The following is a 24,334-nucleotide window of genomic DNA, read 5'->3' on the forward strand; positions in this document are numbered from 1 at the left end:
CGAAGCGCGCTGCTCGCCGTTGGATCTTCTCTATCTCTTCTATCAACCCTATCTGGTACGGATCCCACACTGCTGAGCAGTATTCAAGCAGCGGGCGAACAAGCGTACTGTAACCTACTTCCTTTGTTTTTGGACTACATTTCCTTAGGATTCTTCCAATGAATCGTAGTCTGGCATCTGCTTTACCGACGATTAATTTTATATGGCCATTCCATTTTGATTCACTCCTAATGCCTACTCCCAGATAATTTATGGTATTAACTGCTTCCAGTTGCTGACCTGCTATATTGTAGCTAAATGATAAAGGATCTTTCTTTTTATGCATTCGCAGCACATTACACTTGTCTACATTGAGATTCAATTGCCATTCCCTGCACCATGCGTCAATTCGCTGCAGATCCTCCTGCATTTCAGTACAATTTTCCATTGTTACAACATCTCGATATACTACAGCACCAACTTCCGATGTTATCCACAAGGTCATTTATATATATTGTGAATAGCAACGGTCCTACAACACTCCCCTGCGGCACACCTGAAATCACTCTTACTTCGGAAGACTTCTCTCCACTGAGAATGACATGCTGCGTTCTGTTATCTAGGAACTCTTCAATCCAATCACACAATTGGTCTGATAGTCCATATGCTCTTACTTTGTTCATTAAACGACTGTGGGGAAATGTATCAAACGCCTTGCGGAAGTCAAGAAACACAGCATCTATCTTCGTCCTCCTTACGCTTAATTTTGCGTTGGAGGCAGTAGAATTTCACTGCAGTCAGCTTCAGATGCCGGTTCTCTAAATTGTCTCAGTAGTGTTCTGCCGCGCTGAGTGGCCGTGCGGTCTGAGGCGCCTTGTCACGGATTGCGCAGCCCCTCCCGCCGGAGGTTCGAGTCCTCCCTCGGGCATGTGTCTGTGTGTGTTGTTCTTAGCTTAAGTTAGTTTAAGTAGTGTGTAAGTCTAGGGACCGATGACCTCAGTAGTTTGGTCCCTTAAGAATTCACACACATTTGAACATTTTGAGTAGTGTTCCGCGAAAAGAACGTCGTCTTCCCCCCAAAAAATTCCCATTTGAATTCCCGAAGCATGTCCGTAAGTTCTGCGTGTTGTTCGAATATACCGGTAGTAAATCTAGCAGACAATCTCTGAATTGCTTCGATGTCTTCTTTAATTTGACCTGGTGCGGATCCCAAACAGTCGAGCAGTACTCAAAAATGTTCCCAATAATCTGAAGACTACCATTCGCCGTTCCCACTGCAGTCCTTACTTGCCCGTTACACTTCATACAGCACAGCAGCGTTACGCCTAGATATTTAATCGACGTGACTGGACTAAGAAGCACGCAACTAATACTGAATTCGAACAGTTTTGGCGTTGTTTTTCCTACTCATCTGCATTAACTTACATTTTTCTACGTTTAGAGCTAGCTCCCATTAATCATAGCAACTAAAAGTCATCTTGTACCCTCCTAAAGTCACTCAACGACGACACCTTCCCGTACATCATAGCATCACCAGCAAACAGTTGCAGACTGTTGCTTACCCTGTCCGCCAAATCAGCTGGCCGTGGAGGACAACATACTCGGTTCTCTTACTTCAGAGGTCTTCGAACTACTCACGTATCTGGTTACCTATTCCGTACGCTTGTACCTTCGTTAACAGATTTGCCGCAATGTGATGTAGTTTGGTCCCTTAAGAATTCACACACATTTGAAAATGTTGAGTAGTGTTCCGCGAAAAGAACGTCGTCTTCCCCCCCCCCCCCCCCAAAAAAAAAACCCGTTTGAGTTCCCGAAGCATGACTGGTCCCACGACGCGGCCTTCAATAACTGCCGCACACCGGTGCCGATGGTTGGCTCCTACTATAACATGGGAAGTTTCCGCAGCCACAAGTTGTCCTCGAAAGGAATAGGATGGATGACAGAAATTCTTGCACCGTGGTGGTCCGTGCGACGAACCACTGACAAAACGGAGACGCCGATTAGGCAGTACTGTAGGTAATAGGTTATAACTCATCAGGATAGTGGCAGATGTCCTGGAGAATGGTCCAAACTGGCTGTCGGGTCACCTACCTGGTGATGACACCGGACTCTCTGTCGAAGATCTTGTATCTCCACATTAAATTTGGTGTACCTGCCTTGGAACGCATTTCCGGGTATATGAGCTTTTATGCTCAGGGGTAGTTTATTGCAGTTTGTCCACATTTACTAAAACTCCTTGTGTAGTCGAGAGCGACTCTTTTGTGCCGCATTCTTATTGCCGAACTGTCTGCCCTGCCATAAAGCTGTAGATTATCGGAAAACGTAGCTGATGTAGCCGGAGAAGTACTCAGCTGATCGACATTATTGTCTGCATTTTTTGATCAACTGAGATGTTTGACTTTACTTTCGCTTACCGTCTTAACTTCGACAATGTGGAAAAACTACACTGTAATAGAACTACTACAGTGGACCTCATTCCCGCAAAACAAAGCTGATACTATTTTCCAGCATATCGTCGCAGTTTTTCCAGTTTTCTACAAAAGCCTGTGTGATAAATCGTGATGAAACAGGTGCTTGCTTTACTCCAACAATTTTGCCTATGAGGCTTAGCAAAGGAGAATGACCACCACCACCACCACCACCACCACCACCACCACGACCACCACCACTACTACTACTACTACTAGTGAGGTACGACAAACGGTAAGCACATCACACGAGCAGCACACGAAAACAGAATTAGGGGCAATAATTGCTAGTACAAGGAGACTTCAAAAAGTAATTTATACATTATTATGGCAAGATAAGATCTTTTATTGAATGCTGAACTACACTTTAGTGACACAGCCGGCCGGAGTGGCCGAGCGGTTCTGGGCGCTTCAGTCCGGAACCGCGCGACCGCTACGGTCGCAGGTTCGAATCCTGCCTCGGGCATGGATGTGTGTGATGTCCTTAGGTTAGATAGGTTTAAGTAGTTCTAAGCTCTAGGGGGCTGATGACCTCAGATGTTAAGTCCCATAGTGCTCAGAGCCGTTTTAGTGGCACAGATACAAGACACTCTTTTTCAACATAGACGTCAAATGCGCAGCAGAACTGCATTTCCAGGAAATGTGGAAGACGTTCAATTTTCTAACTACGCGTCACTCTTGTTGCACAATGGTCTTCGCATGCGACAACATTTGTAACTTACTTGCTGAAGTCCCTACGTAATTGGTACCAATTACGTAGTAGAGGCACACAGTTTTCAGTAGGAATAAAGGTAATGAAACCAACATGAAAGGAAATGCTGGCACGGTTACGGCCACACATTTGAGATTACCACGCACTGCATAATCCTTTTCGAGTGTGGCGCATACCACTTGAACCACTATTCCAGGCGTCGGCAAGCTTAAGTGGTCCGCGGGCCTTAGTCACATACTCAAGATGGCGGACTGCCTCGCACGTGATGTGACAACAGCGCTCCTAGCGTATGAAGTGAAAACCATAGCGCCCGTGACGTTAATGTTAACCAAGTAACGCACCGATATAAATGGCATCCACTGCCCAACACGCCAAGCCAGCAAACTGTGCACCAAAATCAGCGTTTTAGAGAGTAAATGCATTTTATGTTCACCTCATCTTCATCTTCAAATTTGTACATTTATTTACGAGTCGTGAACATTATTTCTTGACACGCGGCATTTTAGAACGGCTGTATTATAAACTCTCGAGGCAAAATTCTGCAACGTTGCTAGTAAAGAAAACATTGGTCACGACTCGTAAATATATGTAAACATCTGAAGAAGGGATGTAAGGCATATTGAAATGTCTTCAAGGAAAAACAAACACATATAAAAGAACTGGCTGCAAGTAATTCATTACAAGTTACCTTCACTTTCAACAGCTGCAATATTCTAACACGTCCACAATGTACAACAGTTATTTACTAGTGTTAATACGAGAAAGAATTAAAAAATGGTAACGAGGCAGGCAATCCCTGTTGACAAACACTTGGGAATAACTTTGCAATATTTCGCCACGCGCAGGTATGTTTTGAATTTAGTGTGTTAATATCCACAAACAGACTTCTCACGCAATTTTTAAATATTTGTCCAATAAGAGTACTGATGAGTGCCAAGGGTTTTTTCTATACCGCTAAATAAATTAAGTCATCATTTCTTTGTTCACTTTTCAGTTTAAAAGTCTGAATCGCTTGAATTCAGATTCTATCGTCTGAATTAGACAGAAGAAAGAACAGATACCATCGGCGACCATGCAGCTCGTTAGAATGAAATTACAATGAAATGAATACCCTTAGCTGCATACAGGCGTTGATATATGTCAAAGGGGACAGTTGAAAATGTGTGCCCCGACCGGGAGTCGAACCCGGGATCTCCTGCTTACATGGCAGACGCTCTATCCATCTTTTTTTTCCATTTTGTTCGATGTAGTTCGTTGTGTTTGGTCTGGGCGGACGTCACAAGACATCCGTTCAATTTGATCGTTGATTCATTGACTCAGTTTTTTTTATTACAGAGAGCACGGAGCCCTCTGACCGAATACGCTGAGCTACCGTGCCAGCATCCATCTGAGCCCCCGAGGACACAGAGGATACTGCGACTACAGGGGTTTATCTTTGGCACGCCTCCCAGGAGACCCACATTCGCAACTTACTGTCCCGCACTATACGAGGTTTGTCCGGAAAATACGTATAAAAGTTCAATAATAACTTCATTTTACAATTATTCAGGTATTACAATATGGTCTCCTTCAAAGTACTCGCCCTGAGACGCGATACACTTCTGCCAACGCCGTTTCCACTGTTGATAACATTGCTGAAAGTCTTCAGTTGTGATGTTGTTCAGTTGCCGTGTCGTTTCCGCCTTGATGGCTTCCACATCTCTCAAGTGCCGCCTCCGAAGCACCATTTTGCATTTCGGGAACGTGAAGAAGTCACACGGGGTTAAATCGGGTGAATAAGGCGGGTGGTCTGTCACGGTGATTGAGCTTCGGGCCAAAAACTCGCGCACAACGAGCGACGTGTGAGCGGGCGCATTGTCGTGATGAAGGATCCACCTGCCCCCTTTCGCCAACTCCGGTCGAACTCGGGCCACACGAGTTCTGGGATTTGTCAGAACTTCAACGTAAAAATTTCCGTTCACTCTCTTACCGGGAGGGACAAATTCCTTGTGAACAATGCCCCTAGAATTAAAAAAAAAAAAAAAAACAATCAACATTGTCTTCACATTGGACCTTGATTTTCGTGACTTTTTTGTTCTCGGTTCTCCTGCTAGTTTCCATTCCTTGCTTTGAGATTTGAGCTCCACATCGAATTCGTAAAACCAGGACTCGTCTCCAGTGATGACTCGGTTGAGAAAGTCCCCTAATTCCTCTACTTCCAACCAATCCTCACAGCACTCAACCCTCTTTGCTTTCTGTTCTGGCGTCAAGAGCTTCGGTACGATTTTCGCACACAATTTCTTCATTTCAAGTTTTTGTGTCAGGGTTTCGTGAACGATTGTTTTGGGGATTGACAGCTCCCCAGCAATCATTCTGACTGTCAATCTACGGTCTTTAAGAACACAAGCCCGAATTCGTTCAGCATTTGCATTGGAACTCGATGTCGACGGGCGTCCTGGGCGAGGGTCACCGTTCACCCCTTCGCGGCCATCCCGGAACCTTTTTAACCACTTGTTTACCGTTGGTTCCTTCAGAGAATTGTCCCCGTAAACCTGTTTCAAACACACAAAAATCTCACGGCCATTCTTGTTTAGCTTGGGAAGAAACTTGATGTTGACGCGCTGTTCCTCAATCAGAGAGAGCTCCATGCCGACGGCAGGTGTCAACAAGCTGCCGCACACTCCCGCCTTCACGCAGAGTGCTCTGACTCGAACTGAGCGTTGATGGGATTGATTACCGCAGTAGTCCCACCTGGCGGTGACTGCAACTTGTAACATAAAGACATTATTCAACTTTTATACGTATTTTCCGGACAAACCTCGTATGCACAGTGCCCTTGCCCATCATACTCATTAATCGCGGCTTTACCGCCGATTCCCGTAAGAGTTCGGGCACTGTTTGTACATCCGCACAGAAGAAGACGGTCAAATGGCCGGTGAACCTTAAATATTTTCAACTGTCCCCGTTGACTTATATCAACGCCTGTATGCAGCTAAGGGTATTCATTTCATTAGAAGTAAAAATGTTCAAATGTGTGTGAATTCCTAAGGGACCAAACTGCTGAAGTCCTCGGTTCCTAGTCTTACACGCTACTTAAACTAACTTACGCTAACAACAACACTCACACCCATGCCCGAGGGAGGACTCTAACCTCCGGCGGGAGAGGCTGCCCAATCCGTGACATGACGCCTCAAACCGCGCGGTGACTCCGTCCGGCGACAGAAGTCAAACTAGAATAATGTCAACGGCAGGATGGCTGGCGAATATCCGAAAATGAATCACGGTCGCAGTACAGTGCAAGCGACCCTCTCTCTCTCTCTCTCTCTCTCTCTCTCTCTCTCTCTCTCTCTACCACCCCCCCCCCCTCTCTCTCTCTCTCGAATTTCTTCCGCAGGCCGAATTGAAACCAATCGCGGGCACGGCTGCCAGTTGTATACCCGTGCGCACTAATCGCAGAGGCGTCCTGAGGCGTGCTCCGTGGCGTGACGTCGACAGCTGAGCAGCCGACGCGCATGCGCACAAGCCAGTGTCACCTCGTGACGTCACTGGGTGGAAGCCGCGTGCGGTTTTACGGCAGGGCGGAACTTCGCGCTCGAGTGGCGCCGCTCTGGTTTTGTTCGTATGTATGAGGCGAGGAGTGACGCGATCGCATCCTGCAGCTTCGCCGCACGTACGACGCAGCCAGCGGCGGAGACCTTTCGCGACCTTCTAGTTCCTCCTCCTGTCACGCTCATCGCTTTCCTCGAAACATAACGCTGTTCGGCGAATGACGGCTATTCGCGCTGCTGATGTGAGGCGGCTGTAGTTATGGATGCAGCCGCGTGGAATTCGTACGCGTTGCAGGAAGACTGCTTCACGGGGTACACCTAGCTATTTGAGACGAATTCTACGATGCAGCGTAGCAGTTAAGCGCCGTTAGGCCGGTATTACAGTATCAAATTTCTTTGTCAAAGATTTGATCAAAGATGTGATCAGATATTCCGTCAAATATATTTCACAAAGATCTTTGGCGTAGCGGTAGAAGGGGTATTACACTGTAATCGTATTTTTCGCCAAAGTTCAAGATGGCTGACAACAACAACTTGTTATTAACCGCAGCAGTTGCATGTACCACAACTGCACTGTGTGCACATGTGGAAGAGAGGCGGGGGGCGGGGGGGGGGGGGGGGGAAGGAAACATACCTGGGTGAAACGGTGGGTTTTACGACGAAACGATAAAAGCATTCAAGAAAACATGTTACGTGTGAGCTTATAATGGAGGACGTCAAGTTGTACATCAATTACTTAAGAATGGATGAGCATACATTTCCGTATGTGCTCAGTGAAGTGTATCCTCATAACACAAAGCGCAATATTCACTTAAGAACTGCTACATCTGCAGAAGACAGGCTCACTGTAACACTCCGATTCCTTGCTACAGGAGGGGGTTAGGTTAGGTTACGTTAGGGTAGGGTAGGTTAGGTTAGGTCAGGTCTTCTTAATCTGTTTTTGTGTTCAGGGTGCCTCACGTTGTAAAGCGCCTCATCAGCTTCATACATCTCTATTGATTTTGTAGTTGTCGGCACACACCAATTGTATTTACCGGCAAAGTTTATAAAAACACTACAGACGACAGAACGCTGCAGCGATGCTAGCGCTCCGTGTGGTAACATGTTACATTGCAGTGAACAGAAGACAAGCGACTTCTTTGATCAAATCTACAGCGAGGCCCTAGATTTGATCAAATATTGGACGACACTTGACAAAGTTCCCTATTACACCATCAAATATCTTTGACAAAGATATTTGACAAAGATATTTGAAAGTGTAATACCGGCCTTAGCGACAGACTCCACATTTCTACGTCTACACATGTGCTCTGCAAACCATTTTACACTGTATGACGAGAGAAATTTTGTACCAATAATAAAAACTAGCTCCGTAAGCCTTTTCAGTATCCTAATCTCTCTTATTCTCCAACGTTTAGCCGGCAAGGGGACAAGAGGTAGTGGAGTAAAGTTCCTTGTGACCAGATTTAACACTAATACCCTGGGCTACATTCCAAACCACTGCACAGTTTCCTATCGTGTGATGACACTTTTCACTGTTGTCGCTTTTGAGTCCTTCGTCGGATGGGACGTTAATCTTGGTGGCCATTCGTGCTTTATGAGAAGGATACGCTGTGTACTGGCATGAGGTTACAACCTGTCCTTCCAGTCATCATCGTTATCAACAACAACAACAACAACAACAACAACACGACCTTACGGTGCACACGTCTCATCAGACTCAGCTACACGAAACAGTTACAGGTAAAAATTTCTGATTGGTGAACCGCCCAATCGGCTTTTGGTAAAATGTCGTAATATGGTGAAAAAATGTCGGAATATGGCGAAAAAAATGTCGGAATATAGGGAAAAATGTCGGAATATAGCGTAAAAAAAGTCGGAATATGACGAAAAAAATGTCGGAATATGGCGTAAGTTTCTTTGAACCATCAACTACGGCCCACATTACGTGATAGATCGGCTCTCCGCAGCGTAAGTTAAGTTGCGTTTGTTCATATCCCTATTTCATTTCTCTGTGTTTACAGCTTTGGAAAAATTTTTGAAAATGAAGAACTGACTTTCGTCCTCGAGAGCAAGGCACGCGACACTTAGGTCTGAATGCTCACTGAGATATGTTGCTTAATTCATTTCGCGTTTTCTACCTTCTATCTTTCTCTTTTCCTCTTTACTCCCTTCCAAAACCGAAAAAGTACGGAAATGTGGTAAGATATTTAGGAACGCACACAAACACTAACCATTACATTTCTTTATGACCACTAAGTTCTGGCATCTGTTTCATAGTCTACAGAAAATGAAAACTGAAAAGGTTATGACAATGTGTTTCTTTGGTTCTAGTTTCTGCTTAAGAAGAAATGTCAGTACTGGATCGTTCCAGTTCATTGTCAATCATGAATTTACATTGTTGACTGGCCATGAATATTACTTTTCCACTCACAGTTGCTCATCAGACCTATGCTGCGATTCCCCTTTTAACGTATACTAAATAATGAAATCTACCTCTTTCAGTGACGACTAAAGACCGGCAGTACTGTTTCGTGCAGCGGGTAACGAAGCAGAACGGTGTAATACACAGCTCGAGTTTTGCTAGAAGTAAAAACCATTCCAGTTCCTACGCACAAAATGCCTAACTCGTTGTGTGTCATTTGTAGCTCCAATAAGTAAATCTGCAGCTAACAAACTATAAAGTGTATATGCAGACTTAACATTTGTAACATGGCCGGGATTCGAACCCGGATCTCCAATCACAAAGCAGATGCGCTAATCGCTATCCTGGACTTGGACGGTGAACTCACTGGTGACAATGCCACTAAAGCAGAGTTATTAAACACGGTTTTCCGAAACTTCTTCAGCAAAGAAGACGAAGTAAATATTCCTGAGTTTCAATCAAGAACAACTGCCAAGACCATGAACATAGAAGTAGACATCCTCGGTGTAACAAAGCAGCTTAAATCACTTAATAAAATACAAGACGGTCCACATTTTATACCGGTCAGGTTCCTCTCCGAGTATGCTGATGCAATAGCTCCATATTTAGCAACTATATAAAACCGCTCTCTTACAGAAAGATCCGTACCTAAAGACTGGAAAATTGCTCAAGTCACACCAATACCCAAAAAGGGAAGTAGGAGTAATCCTCTGAATTACAGGCCTATATCACTAACGCCGATTTGCAGTAGGGTTTTGGAACATACGAGACTGTATTCGAACGTTATGAAGTACCTCGAAGAAAACGATTTATTGACGCATAGTCAGCACGGATTCAGGAAATACCGTTCTTGCGAAACACAACTATTTCTTTATACTCATGAAGTAATGAGTAGTGTCTACAGGGGATGTCAAATTGATTGCATATTTTTAGATTTCCAGAAGGGTTTCGACACCGTTCTTCACAAGCGTCTTCTAAACAAACTGCTTGCCTATGGAATATCACCTCAGTTGTGCGACTGGATTCGTGATTTCCTGTCAGAAAGGTCACAGTTCGTAGTAATAGACGGAAATCCATCGAGTAAAACAGAAGTGATATACGGCGTTCCCCAAGGAAGTGTTATAGGCCCTCTATTGTTCCTGATCTATATTAACGGCATAGGAGACAATCTGAGTAGCCCTGTTACATTGTTTACAGATGATGCTGTCATTTACCGTCTCGTAAAGTGATCAGATGGCCTAAACGAATTGCATAATGATTTAGACAAGATATGTGTATGGTGGGAAAAGTGGCAATTGGCCCTGAATGAAGAGAAGTGTGGAGTTATTCTCATGAATACTAAAAGAAATCCGCTAAACTTCGATTACGCGTTAAGCCACACAAATCTTAAGGCTGTTAATTCAACTAAATACTTAGGGATTACAATTACAAATACCCTAAATTGGAACGATCACATAAATAATATTGTGGGTAGAGCAAACCAAAGACTGCGATTCATTGGCAGAACACTTAGAAGGTGCAACAGGTCTACTAAAGAGACTGCTTACACCACGTTTCTCCGCCTTTTTTTGGAGTATTGCTGTGCGGTGTGGGATCTACATCAGATGGGACTGACGGATGACATCGCAAAAGTACAAAGAAAGGCAGCTCGTTTTGTATTATCGCGAAATAAGGGAGATAGTGTCACAGACATGAGACGTGAACTGGAGTGGCAATCATTAAAACAAAGGCGTTTTTCGTTGCGACGGGATCTTCTCATGAAATTTCAATCACCAATTTTCTCCTCCGATTGCGAAAACATTCTGTTGGCATTCGCCTACATAGGGAGAAATGATCATCACGATAAAATAAGAGAAATCAGGGCTCGCACAGGAAAAATTTAAGTGCTCGTTTTTCCTGCAAGCCGTTCGAGAGTGGAACGGTAGAGAGACAGCTTGAAGGTGGTTCATTGAACCCTCTGCCAGGCACTTTATTGTGAATTACAGAGTAATGAAGTAGATGTAGATGTGCAAATTTTCATTCACCGCTTCAGTCTTCATATACAGATCATGAAGTTTAGAGACTTGAAAAGGTCTCTGGAACCATATGGCTTCATTCGATGAAAGCATCTATGGGTTTCAGGCAGGATCCCTCGTTTCGGTCGATGCTGACGTGGTATTCCAATACAGTTGGAGAGCCTCTGCGACGCTGCTCAAGTTTAGGGGGGAAACCAGGTGGGCTGAGGCGCGACTGGGAATTTGGACTGAGGACGAAGGCGTGCTAGAGTTGTCCGTGAAGTTGTGCAAAGCTACTGTGCCAGAGTGGTGCAGTGGTTAGTACAACTTCCTACTGAGCTGCAGAATCGGGTTCGAATCGCGGCCTTGGTAAAATTTTTCATTCGTCGCTTAGATCTGCTTATAGATATCATAGATATTTGAGACTTGAAAAGGTCTTTGGAACCATATGGGTTCATTTAATTAAACTATAAAATGGTGATGTATTCAGAATCGTAGCAATGGCCAAAAACGTTGATGTGTATCTTAACAGTCTGAAAATGCTCTTCAACCATAATTACACAAAATGAAGTTTCAAATGCAAACACTAAAAGGCTTCGATTCAAATCAAGAGTAATGGAATGGATAAGGGTTTCATGTAATTTAAGTTGAAATGGCCTCAGAAGTTGACAGGTGGGCATTGGTATAAATAATAGTATTGACAAAAATATAAAATTTAAAAAACTAGAGGGTTTTCACAACGAAGCTATCTGTGAAACGTCCCCTTAGAAAAATTAATGAATTACTGTGCAGGCCGGCCGCGGTGGCCGTGCGGTTCTAGGCGCTCCAGTCCGGAGCCGCGCTGCTGCTACGGTCGCAGGTTCGAATCCTGCCTTGGGGATGGATGTGTGTGATGTCCTTAGGTTAGTTAGGTTTAAGTAGTTCTAAGTTCTAGGGGACTGATGACCTCAGACGTTGAGTCCCATAGAGCTCAGAGCCATTTGAACCATTTTGAATTACTGTGCTGGTAAACCTCTTACGTTGTTTTATTTTCAAACAGCTGAGCAGAACTGAACGTACTCAGACATTTCGCTCTTTACCTATTCTGATCAATACTAAACTGACACACAATATTTTTAGCGCAACGCAATCTGACTTTCAATAATCCCTACAAGAGAATGGACCTGACTAACATTAACCTATACGTTTCACAAATCACTTACCTCACAAAAATCTTCGTAACTCCAACTACTGCAATACAGCGAGCGCCACTACTGTCAGCTAAATAAAGGATTCAAACTACTGAAGGCACTAACTACTGACAGGCATAGTTAGCAAATGAAAGATTTTGATAAAGAACAAAGAATGTATTTACTTTAATAGTGTTCAAAAGTCATTATATATATATATATATATATATATATATATATATATATATATCAGTTCATGACATCCAGTCTCACAAATTTACTGTCTCTGACGGACACACATCCAGATCATCCGCTCTCAAAACTCCGCCATCTCCCCCCCCACATCCACCACTGCTGGCGGCTCACCTCCAACTGCGCAACGCTAAGCGCTGTTCACATCCAGCTGCCCAACACTACAATAGCATATACTCCAACAATGCAAACCAACCACAGCCTTCACACAGCACAGTCAGTGAGTTTCATATAGAGCGCTACGTGGCGTTACCAACATAAAAACCTAAAAAGCCTACTTACATCTGCTACTCCTCGAAGACTTTTTTTGCCTTTTTTCCAAAAAAATTCTTAATGGCCTATATACGGTATATATGGTATTTGGACGTAGTCTGGCAGTCGAGTACAAGTGAGCTCAGAGGTAGAGAAAAATTACGCTATTCGTACAGTCATTAGAAAATAAGCATAACGCACTTTTGCTGTCTGGTTAAGCACAATAATAACGACAATGATAACGTCTTTCGCCGAAATAATCGTGGCCGTCTTTCGAAACAACTTTTGCTTCGTTCACATTCACCTAGCCCGAGGATCGGTTCCCACGCTCCAGCGTTCGTAAGTGCGCGTTACACCTGAACGACTGTAGACAGGCGAAAGCTCATAACTGGCTCTATAAACGAGAGAGAAGCAATGTGCACCACCTGTTCCCTCTAGAACGGCCCGAAACCCGCACTACTTGTCCGGTGAACAGACAGTACGCCCCGGAGCAGCCATACGTAGGCGGCTGTCAGTGTGGGATTACACGGTGGGTGCAGGTCGGTCGAATGGCTGACATCTGCTGTCAACGGCGTCGTACTGGTTCCCGAACCGAAGAACATGTGGGACTCGTCTGGTTCTCGTACACGCGCCCTCCTTTCCCGACCGGCGCCAGTTCCGTGGCCGAACGATTTCTCGCAGCAGTGAACTCGTGCGGTGCGTCTCCGACAGATCGGCGACGGATGAGGGGAGAAAAAGTAGGCGGGTTTGGCAGGTGGCAGAGGAACGCAGATGCGGACCGCTGCCTCCACGCGCTGAACAAGGGTGTCAAGGTCGCATTTGGTCGCGGGCAGCACGCACAGCCACCAGTCGCGGACCGGTCCAGCTCCCACCCGACGCAGGAAAACGTGACAACCTGTGCTAACGCCAGCTGTGCAACATGAGGTCTTTTTTTTGGGGGGGGGGGGATGTTATGTTGACACATGTTTCCGATGCGTGATCACGCGCAAACCGCTGTTTGGCCTCCGGCTGCAAGTGGCATCTTGAAAAACTGCCAGCTAGTTTGCGTCAGTGAGAAAGAGCATCTGTTTCGTGGAGGACCGTTTATTTACCGTGCGCGGTATTTAAAGGTACGCGCGATCCGACCTCAAATACACAAGCGTGAGTCTTTGGGGATGACCGCGAAATGAGTGAAAAACACCTGCAGCGGAAAAGGGAGCAAGCAGATCCAGTTACAACAGACAAGTACAACCGAATACGCCGATGACCTGGGTCCTACGGCGATGTGATGCGTGCCCTATTCGAAACTCACAGTGCGCTTGTGATATAGCTAGCTGACCCACCTCTGTACTGATTCCGAGAGGTTTTCCACTGCTTAATAGGTAAGTTCTGGTTTGATTGTTTATTTCTGCCTCAAGCAGAACGACTAGTAAAGTTATAGGAATATTTCACTTTATATTACATTATTTACAGTCACTCAATACACCATCTTATCAGTTGGAGATCTGTAGGTACTGCAAGCCAGATGTGTTGGGACGATTATAAAACGCCAAAACCTGAAGATGAAACAGTGGGGCATGTAGAAAATGACTTATTTGTTAGGGAGGATGAACAGGAAGAGGAAGAGGAAACTGGGATCTACAAGAAGAAGAAAAACAAGGAGTAACGGTAAGAATAGTAGACGTCTTGGTAATTGTAGTAGTGATAGTAGTAGTAGTAGAAGAAGAAGAAGAAGAAGAAGAAGAAGAAGAGCAGGAACCGGAGGAGGAGGAAGAGGGGGAAGTGACAGTTCAGGAGACGTGTTCTAAATCAAAGTCATGTTGTATATTTTTCACGAAGTAACAAAAATTTCACAGTATTTATAAATGCCGCGATAACTAATTTAGACCGGTATGATTTTTATGTGTTAGAAGCAGGGCATTTCTGATTGAATAGCAGAGCCGAAGTCAGTTTATGATCTGTGGCTGTACTTACATTTTATTTCGTGACGGTGATAGGCTGATAATCGATTCTGGTGAGATGGAACTGCATATTCTCCGTACAGCGAGGTCAATGCTGAAAACGTGAGCTGTTCCCTGCTGGGTTTTACGCTTATATCGATAGCAAAGTATCAGTGTTATTTAGAACGTTTAATACAGAAAACATATGATGTTTTTCCTGCTATTTAAGCGAAACTACAGGAATTTCTCGTAATCGTAGCATCATCTAAACATCCTTACCAGAGTCTGTTATGAAACTTTGATGTTTTAGTCTACAGAATCCACATATTTTTGAAGGTCTTTCGTTGAACTTTTAAGTACTAATAGACACCAATGTAATATTATCATCCAACAGATAACATAATTATCTTTTTTTGATGGTTCATCTAATCTACACACCTTATAGTTTTATAGTTTCGGTGTAATAGTGATTTTTATCTGAATTAAGCAAAAATATTTACTTTTCTAACTAAGGCTAGGAAAAACAAATGTCTGTTAATGTAAAGCGTAATGTGCAATACTATTCCTAGCTGCTACTTTAGCAATGGTATTTATGCTGTCAGGTGGCAGTGGAAAAAAAGAGTAATATTTCCGTCTGTCTCTCAGGTGCACTACTATGTTTCACTTAGGCGCAATGCTTCTTTAGAAAAAGGGAGAGGAAGGGCACTTTGGGAAACCCATTAACCAAAACCGATTGTCTGTGAGTAAAGATAAAAATAAGTAAGTATCCAAGTGACAATATTTGGCTTAGTAATAGATTAATAATGTTACTAGTAGTGCAGTCATTTCAGCAATTGTTAATTTTTGCCTTAATTAATACTAATAATACCTGAACTACACTTGTAACCTCTTGATTAAATTTAGCTGGGTAGAGCTATATTTTTTGTAAAGAGAAGATGCTGGAAGAAGACAGATTATTTGTAAGTTCTGTAATACTGTCGTGTAAAATAAATATACATAAAAAAACGAAGTAATTCGTGTAGAATAATGCGTTGTTTGCTAATTTATGGAGTGAACTAAATCCAGATCATATCAAAGTAGCGGGTTCACGATGGTTGATATGGTACTTCGCTCAACTGCAGTTTCTTACACATGTTTAGGCTAATACAGTGCTGGCAGATAAGAAAGAAAACGTAGATCAGTGTGTCATCGATTCGCAACTAAGGTGAGCACGATAAATCAGTCGTAGATTAAAGAGACGGTCAACACCGGCCAGTGGAAACGACTGTCAGATCGACGAGAAGTAGGAAATCTTACAGTGTACGCCCGGAAAATTGCGATACAGGAAAAAAAAATCAGAATATGCTAATTCTAATACACACGCTGTACATCGATATGCAATCGGGTCACTTGGTTTTCTGAGAAGTGTCTGTGCACTGTAGGTATCCACTGTGACGAGACTGTTCTCAAGAGGAGAAAGAATTCTGTGCTGTCAGAAGGTTTCACCAGTTCTGTGGTAAATGCTCGACATAGCTACCTTGACAGAATTGCGACGCATAGCACAAAAATACCGTTGAGACGTAGTCTCTCAGAATCAGCTACTCCGTCACCTCTCTCTTGCGTCGGATGTCGTGGTGTTCGCAACTCGGGTGCCGGCGGGAAGCGAGAATGCGGCAACCGTCCTTGGACTAGAAACCCTGCCCACGTACATAATGACAAAATGACGCGCTCAAGCACACTGAGTAAGTGGGGTTAATGAGCAGATGAGAGTCTCCACACAACTTGCCACACAGATTCTGGGTACCGACGTATGCTTTCTGTACTGTCAAATACTGGGCTCGTATTAAGTCCATTCAGATTCAGGTTTTCTGTGTTTTCTCCTAAAGTATTGCGAGTGACTGCTGGAAGATTCCTTGAGTACAGCCACGGCTTACGCCTTCTCTCGGTATCACTAGCGCTCCTCCCACAGAAATCTATAATTCCGCGAGACTTCTAACTGTCTTTTTCTGACTTGGTCAGTGACATGAACTTTCCTCGTAATCACTATGGTGCTGCAGAACACAGAGTTGAAACTGGAAGTTGAGGGTGTGGAAGTGAGAAAAGAAGTCGAAGGCTAATGCACATCAGCTCTCACAATGTTAAAAGTTAGATTTAAATGTTGCGGTGGGAGAGAATACCATTTTCAAATTACATTAAACCAAAATAAATTAAACAAAATAAATAAACGCAGCCAGTTGTTACCGCACTGTGCGCTTGCACTATACCAAGCTTATACTACTATAGTGACTCCTGCTTCACAATGCGTGTTTACCTGTTTACTGTGTGTTTAGCGAAAGTTTCAGTGACCGTATGACATGAAGTGAAGTGTCGCGAGACGTTTGTATGTGTGTGCGGATCGTGTTAATGCTGTTTTAAACGTTGTGCTTATCAGGCTGAAACTGTGGCCAGCTCGGAATTCGCCTAAAAAATCACATTCATTATGCTCAGTACCCTAGACTGACCGCCATTAGCCCAGCACCAGCCAGTAAATAGAGAACTGTTTTAGAAAAAATAACGGAAACAATTAATATTGTAGAACTGTCCTCTCAGTAGATATTATCTTTGATCAATAATGTGTGATACAGGTAGGAATGCAAGGTGTTCCTGCACTTGGAAACCAAAACGGTTGAAGGTTTCAACTGTGTCAAGGGAAGTGTGTGGGCGTGCGATATCGTGCAACAGAAGTAGTTTCAGCGACGACAGACCGTGGCATTTGGCTCATCGAACCGGTTTGTATTGAGATGCTGTTCCCTCACAGGATAAAGTTTTTTGTCAATAGTCAGACACTTTCCTAAATGAGACAAAAAATTTTCTTTGTGGCAGTAAGAATTCACATGATAACGATTTTTCATTTAATGGACCCAATCTGCATTATCAAATCGTAGTCTGTTTTCTGGAAACTTCAGCTAAGAAACTTGAAGATGGTTCGGCTAATGTTTTGTATTTAAATGATTGTGTCCAGCATCGAACCTACAAAACTCGGAGTGCATCGAGAAAAATTCAGACTGGTGGGACATGTCCGATGAACATGAATAAAACCATGAATCTCTGTAGGAGGCTAAAAAGGACAATGCATGATCAATTGGCTGGTTCCTCTCACCCACAATCAGTTTCAAAAAAGTTTTTCTGTACTGTGTGTTTGACAGATTTCGTTGTTCTGCTACACATGGACACCACAACTGACGTTATCTCATTACCACTCTACAGTATACAAGTGTTGTTCCTTTACATATTAAAACAACCGTGGCGCTGATCAACTTTCATACGTTAAGGAGTGATTGAAGTAATTTTCACTTTTGTTTATTATTGTAATTATGGATAGTACTGTATATTGTGACACGCTTAAACTTTACATCAACGATCCTTTGAGAATCTCGATCCCTTGAGATTTACCTGACCGTTATCAACAATTGCAGCTCATCCAAAATCATGATCATATCATCATGCAATGACGTATACTAACAAGCTGACTGATCCCTGCAAGGCAGTATACGAATTGACGAGAGTAACTATGGAAAAAATGAGTTATTTCAAGTGACAGATCTGTGAGCAAAGTGATCAAAAATTGGTGTAATGAAATAACCTTTTAACATATAGCATATTATAGAGCAAAGAATATCCTGTCTATAATATTCGTTCCGGAATTATATTGAGTATTTTCTCGTGTCAACATGACTCTGGTGCTTCAAATGAGTCGACCGAAAATCTGAGCTTATTACGTGACTACCGCTCCAAAATCTTAATTTGTTTTAAACTAACACTAACATATAACAGCTCACCTTCATCGCTTCAAACAGAGAATAAATCGATAGAAGAAAGTGTTCTTCAACCCACAACATCCGACTCCACCATGACGTAACTTAATACGTGCAAATTGTCGTTTATCCATTTTAGGGCTTTCTGCTGATACTGGGAACTGATCGACTTGCGAATTCTCAGTAGCACCAACGTTACCAACAGCGAGAATGGCAACAACTCTGTGTTCACTCTATCAACGGTTAGCTTCTAGCTCAGCACCTCCATTTAAGTCTGCCTTTTTTAAATTGTTCCATATTACATCGATGTATAAAATGTCGGTCGAAATAACGATATATGTGGAATATGAAAACTGGCTTTACCGTGTAACAATAAGAAAGTGAATACATCTGACATTGTCAGATATATTTAGTTATGATACATCTAATTGTTACTACTGTGCATCTGAGTGTGTGTTTCGATTGTTCATGAAAGATGTACGAAGGTTTCTACTGACTGATATCTTGGATGGCTACGCTAATGGGTCGAAATAAGTTACTTACACGTGCCCTCCACATTTCAGTTAGTGTACTCTAACGCACTTTAACGCTCGTTTACTTGGTCAGCAGACAGGCATAGGGTGGCCAGCTCCTTGGCATCCATGCTCGCCTAGGATTACATCCATTTTTTTTTAAAAAATAAAAAGATCTCGTTATTAATGTTCACACGTGCGTAAAAATGGAGCACTGCGGGAACGTTGCATCGAGAGAAACACTGATTATTGCTTTCCACATTCACCTGCAAACGTTTCAACGCTTTTGCAACTTGACTAGTTGATTTAGTTTATTTCCCTTTTCGTCGTTTGTGTAGCCGTTTAGCTTCGGCGGACAGTGTGTCATCTGCAATTTCTTTCCCCTACTGATATTAAAATGTTTCTTATTTGTATTCTGACTAGCGCTTAAGCCGTAGTTTCTTCATTATGGGACGTACGTACATATGATGTCACAGTAGGACATTATGCAGAGTATTGCTGCTTGATAATTTATTTTGGCATATAAGCTTATTCCGGCTTTATTTCCTTCATCAGTACATCTGAAAACAATCGGATATATTTATATTTTACACAATATATAATTGATAAAGGTTTTCTACATGGGATATTATACTCTTGACACTGACGTAGTAAACGGACATATGTCGAACTGTTGCTGGTTTCCGTAGCTGTAATATTTTTTTCGGTAACGTTCTAAAGTTCTTCGATGCTTTTATGCTGTACGTATGTTACAATACGTTCTTTAATTACTTTTACAGTCGTAGAAATTCAGTTTTGACAGCTAGCTGTTTAGTCAATATATGTCCAACATCAAATCATAGAACGACTTTTAAACTGTACTGAAAAAATATTTTTTTTCGAACAACAACAGACGGCAGCAACAGTTGACTCAAATTAGACATGTGTTCGTTTACAACGTCAGGACGTGACTACAAAATCCAAAGTAAAAATTTTATATCATGTAAAACATAAATCAATGCGATTGCTTGCAGACGTATTGATGAAGACAATAAAGCCGAAACAACGTTATATACAAAAATAAAATATCAAGCAATAGTAATTTACTGCCTGTTAAGTCGTAGTCTTCCCAACTATTCGTTTACAGCCGTTTCTCGGGATTCTTTTGTGATGACGAGTGCTTTGCAATGTTTATATTGTTTTATTTCCTTTTCCACGATGAATGCGATCGACTGAACTGACTAATGTTTTCGGAAAAAATGTGGCCTTTCAGGTTTTGTCGACGTGGTATCATTTCAAGTATTCTGACGAGTTGTTGACTCTGTACGATATTTGGACGATCTACCGAATATCCTTGTTCGGTTGCTGCGAGCCTTGTTGTTATGCGTGCTCGCTGCCTGGACTGCAAGCAGACTCTGGTAACCCATCGGGACAGTGGGGGAGCAGCAGTAGGACGTTAAGTACTTGAATAATTGAAGTTGCACCAAGAGATGTACTGTAATTCAGACGTCGTTTATTCAAAACATGCCACCAGTTTCGGCACGAAAAAGCTTCATCTTCAGGCTCCTGTATACAGAAATATAAGTAGCATGGCAGTAAATTATAAGGAGAGTACTGACAACAAAAGTCTCAGTTTGTGAATAAAAGGGTGACAAATCCCAGTTTCAGTCACAAACTGTAGTTTATTGTTGTCAGTACTCTCATTATACTTTAGTGTCATTATACGTGTGTTTCTGTCTACAGGAGCCTGAAGATGAAGCTTTATCGTGTCGAAATTGGTAGCATGTCTTGGATAAACGACGTTTGAATTACTACGCAGCTGTTGGTTTCAACTTTCATTATTCAAGCATTGCAAGCAAACTGTCTGGTCGGAGAATGAGATTTTCACTCTGCAGCGGAGTGTGCGCTGATATGAAACTTCCTGGCAGATTAAAACTGTGTGCCGGAGCGAGACTCGAACTCGGGACCTTTGCCTTTCGCGGGCAAGTGCTCTACCATCTGAGGGGTAAGCACGACTCACGCCCCGTCCTCACAGCTTTACTTCTGCCAGTAAAGTTTGGAAGGTAGGAGACGAGGTACTGGTAGAAGTAAAGCTGCGAGGACGGGGCGTGAGTCGTGCTTGGGTAGCTCAGACGGTAGAGCACTTGCCCGCGAAAGGCAAAAGTCCCGAGTCCGTGTCTCGGTCCGGCACACAGTTTTAATCTGCCAGGAAGTGTCTGGTCGGAGTCCAGGCAGCAAGTGACCATAGTACGACTTATCTATGTCGGTTTGGGAGAAGGGCGACGCCCGCGTGTGACTGTGGCGCATCAGAGGGTACTCCTGACCATGTGGTTTACGAGTGCCCCCTTTCCGATGATGTAGCAGCCGCACTAAGACAACAACTACCAAGTAACAACACCTATGACCTACTCAGACAAGAAGAGACCTTTCAAACACTGAACACGCTAGCCAACGACGTATCACAAAAAGTGTTAACAACTTTCCTGAGAGACCTTCGTGACTAGTTAGCTAGAAATCACCGATCGCGTCCACCGTTCCAATCCCGTACCGCCTGTTCGTGGATAGTTCACTTAACAGTTGGAATCCGCCACGTGCAGGACTAGGGGGACTGGGTGATCTTCTTCGCGAACTAGACAACGCACCGATTATGACGTAGAATACGTAGTAGGTTTTAGTTAAATAGAATAGGATAGTTGATTAGGAACCTGCAGCGATAATTAACTCCTTGCCCGCCTTGTGCCAGGGGCATGCTCATAGGGATTAGCTGTATGAGCCGGGCTCCCAAGTAGGTTTATATTAACATTGGCACGTATGTAACGCTGCAGGCAGTCAACACTAACCACTCGTAGATACTGGAAATTACGCTAACACTAGAAGTTGTTGTTGTTGTCTTCAGTCCTGAGACTGGTTTGATGCAGCTCTCCATGCTACTCTATCCTGTGCAAGCTTCTTCATCTCCCAGTACTTACTGCAACCTACATCCTTCTGAATCTGCTTAGTGTATTCATCTCTTGGTCTCCCTCTACGATTTTTACCCTCCACGCTGCCCTCCAATGCTAAATTTGTGATCCCCTGATGCCTCAGAACATGTCCTACCAAGTGGGCCCTTCTTCTTGTCAAGTTGTGCCACAAACTCCTCTTCACCCCAATTCTATTCAATATCTCCTCATTAGTTATGTGATCCACCCATCTAATCTTCATCATTCTTCTGTAGCACCACATTTCGAAAGCTTCTATTCTCTTCTTGTCCAAACTATTTATCGTCCATGTTTCACTTCCATACAAGGCTACACTCCATGAAGTAGTCTGCCCATTAATAAAAATGTAGTACTGTCTGTAAAAAAGTAAAAATGTAGTAGCTACTATTATAATAACACTAAGAAAATTAAGACCCACTAATCAGTAAGGTGGTGGGTTACATTGTACAATAATTGTTATTATGGAAATAAAGAATTTTTTTAACGAAACAAAAGTGAGCATAGTAACACAGCTCGAAGCACCTGACGAAGACGACAGGGTCCGTCGTCGAAATTTTTGTGCAGGAAACTGGAATCGGCGAGACGGCTGAACACCCGAAAGCACACCATTTAAATGTCGATAAACCTCAGTTCGTGCAGCTGAAGAGCAGGCTACAGTTACTGTCGGGACTAGTGAAAGAGACCGAAGTAAACAAGAGAGGGGAAAAGAATGTTTCGACTCACCCGTCGTGGAACTCTGGCGAGCGCGGAGACGTGGTGCTACTGCTGCTGCCGCCGTTGCTGTAGCGGTAGTCCCAGGCGGCCGACGTGGACAGGCTGTCCGGGGGCGAGACGGGCGCCGGGGACGACGCCACCATCCCCGGGGGCGCGGCGGCGGTCGGCGTCGTGGAGGCGGTGCCGGGGGCCGACAGGGATCCGCCGCCGCCCTTGAAGCTGGCCTTGCGCACGAGGCTGGGGGAGGCGAGCATGCCGGCTGCGCTGCCGCCGCCGCCGGGGATGGCGCCGTAGGTGAAGGGCCGCGAGTCCTGGCGCGCGTGGTACGGGATGCTGTCGCCCTCGCCGAAGCCGTCGTCGCACTGGCTGCCCGCCGGCAGCAGCGGCGAGGCCGGGCCGCCGCTGCCGCTGCCGCCGCCCGCGCGCGTGGGCGACGCCGCCGCCGAGGGAGGGGGGCTGATGACGTCACCCGCGAACGGCCTGCAACGCGCGGGCATACCGTTGTTGCCGACTCACCAGCTGCTGCTGCTGCTGCTGCAGCCGCGGCGAGCGCCAATTTTGGAAAGACGGCACTGGTCGCCGTGGAGACTCGCGGAACTGGACTGCGCGAGCCGCGTACCTGCGCTGGACTGCGGAGTGCCGGCGTCTCGGCTGGCAACCTCGCGCCGGACGCGTAGCCCTTGTGGCGGACGCGCACAGCTGGTGACGCGGGAGCCTGCCGCCGGGCTTTAAACGGTCTCCGATACCTCGCCAGCTGTCTTTGTTCATCTCGAAGCATGCCTCCGCCGCGACAGAAAGGAATTACCAGCCAGGTGCTCGCACCTGCTGACTGTGTCTACAGGTGGCAGGTTAAAGACTACACACGAGCGTGGCATTGGGCAAGTTTTGGGCAGACCCCGCCTCCTCTGAGCGTCACTAATGTGTTGGTATCACACACACAACGAGGTAGGGTAACTATTCAATTAGCATTCAGGAGCAGCTCGGTTCAAATCCGTGAATATCATGATCTTCGATCAGATGAACAGGGCTGTTGGGAAATAAGGTTCGATCGGTCGTGAAATGGAAACAACTGTGAAAAAAAAAAACGTTTTATTCGGAACAGTTAGCTACACCTTCCAGTTACTTCTCTAAATAGTCGCCGCTCCGACTTAGACGTCTGTCGTAGCGTTCTCCCAACTTTCCAACACCCTCGTCATAGAAGGCAGCGCCGCGCGGAATTAGCCGAGCGGTCTCCGATACCTTGCCAGCTGTCTTTGTTCATCTCGAAGCATACCGCCGGAGCGACAGAAAACGGTCAGGTCCTCGCACCTGCTGAGTGTGTCTACAGGTGGCAGGTTTAAGACTACACACGAGCGTGGCATTGGGCACGTTTTGGGCAGACCACGCCCCCTTTGAACGTTACTAATGTGTTGGTATTTCACACACAACGACGTAGGGTAACTATTCGAGGATTCTATTAGCATTCAGGAGCAGCTTGGTTCAAATTCGTGAACATCAGGATTAGATCGAGAGGGCTGTTCGTAAAGTAAGGTCCGATAGGTCGCGAAATGGAAACCACTGTGAAAACAAAAACGTTTTATTCGCAACAGTTAGCTAAACCTTCCAGTTACTTCTCTAAATAGCCGCCGCTCCGACTTAAGGCCTGGCCAGACAGAATCCGGCCTGCCGCTGCCAGGAACGC

The 24,334-nt window shown here is 44.4% G+C and overlaps 1 protein-coding gene across 1 annotated transcript in view; it reads right to left on the reverse strand.

The window, feature by feature from the left end:
- Positions 1-24,334, reverse strand: part of LOC124799210 (tensin-1) — a 524,781-nt gene that overhangs the window by 117,275 nt on the left and 383,172 nt on the right. Inside the window, exons 8-9 of the mRNA XM_047262746.1 lie at positions 23,064-23,133; positions 22,663-23,018 (exon numbers count right to left, since the gene is read on the reverse strand). Of these exons, the coding sequence (XP_047118702.1) occupies positions 22,663-23,018; positions 23,064-23,133 (426 nt within the window). The remainder of the gene's footprint in view (positions 1-22,662; positions 23,019-23,063; positions 23,134-24,334) is intronic.

This window comes from Schistocerca piceifrons, chromosome 5, assembly GCF_021461385.2.
Source record: "Schistocerca piceifrons isolate TAMUIC-IGC-003096 chromosome 5, iqSchPice1.1, whole genome shotgun sequence".
NCBI lineage: Eukaryota > Metazoa > Arthropoda > Insecta > Orthoptera > Acrididae > Schistocerca > Schistocerca piceifrons.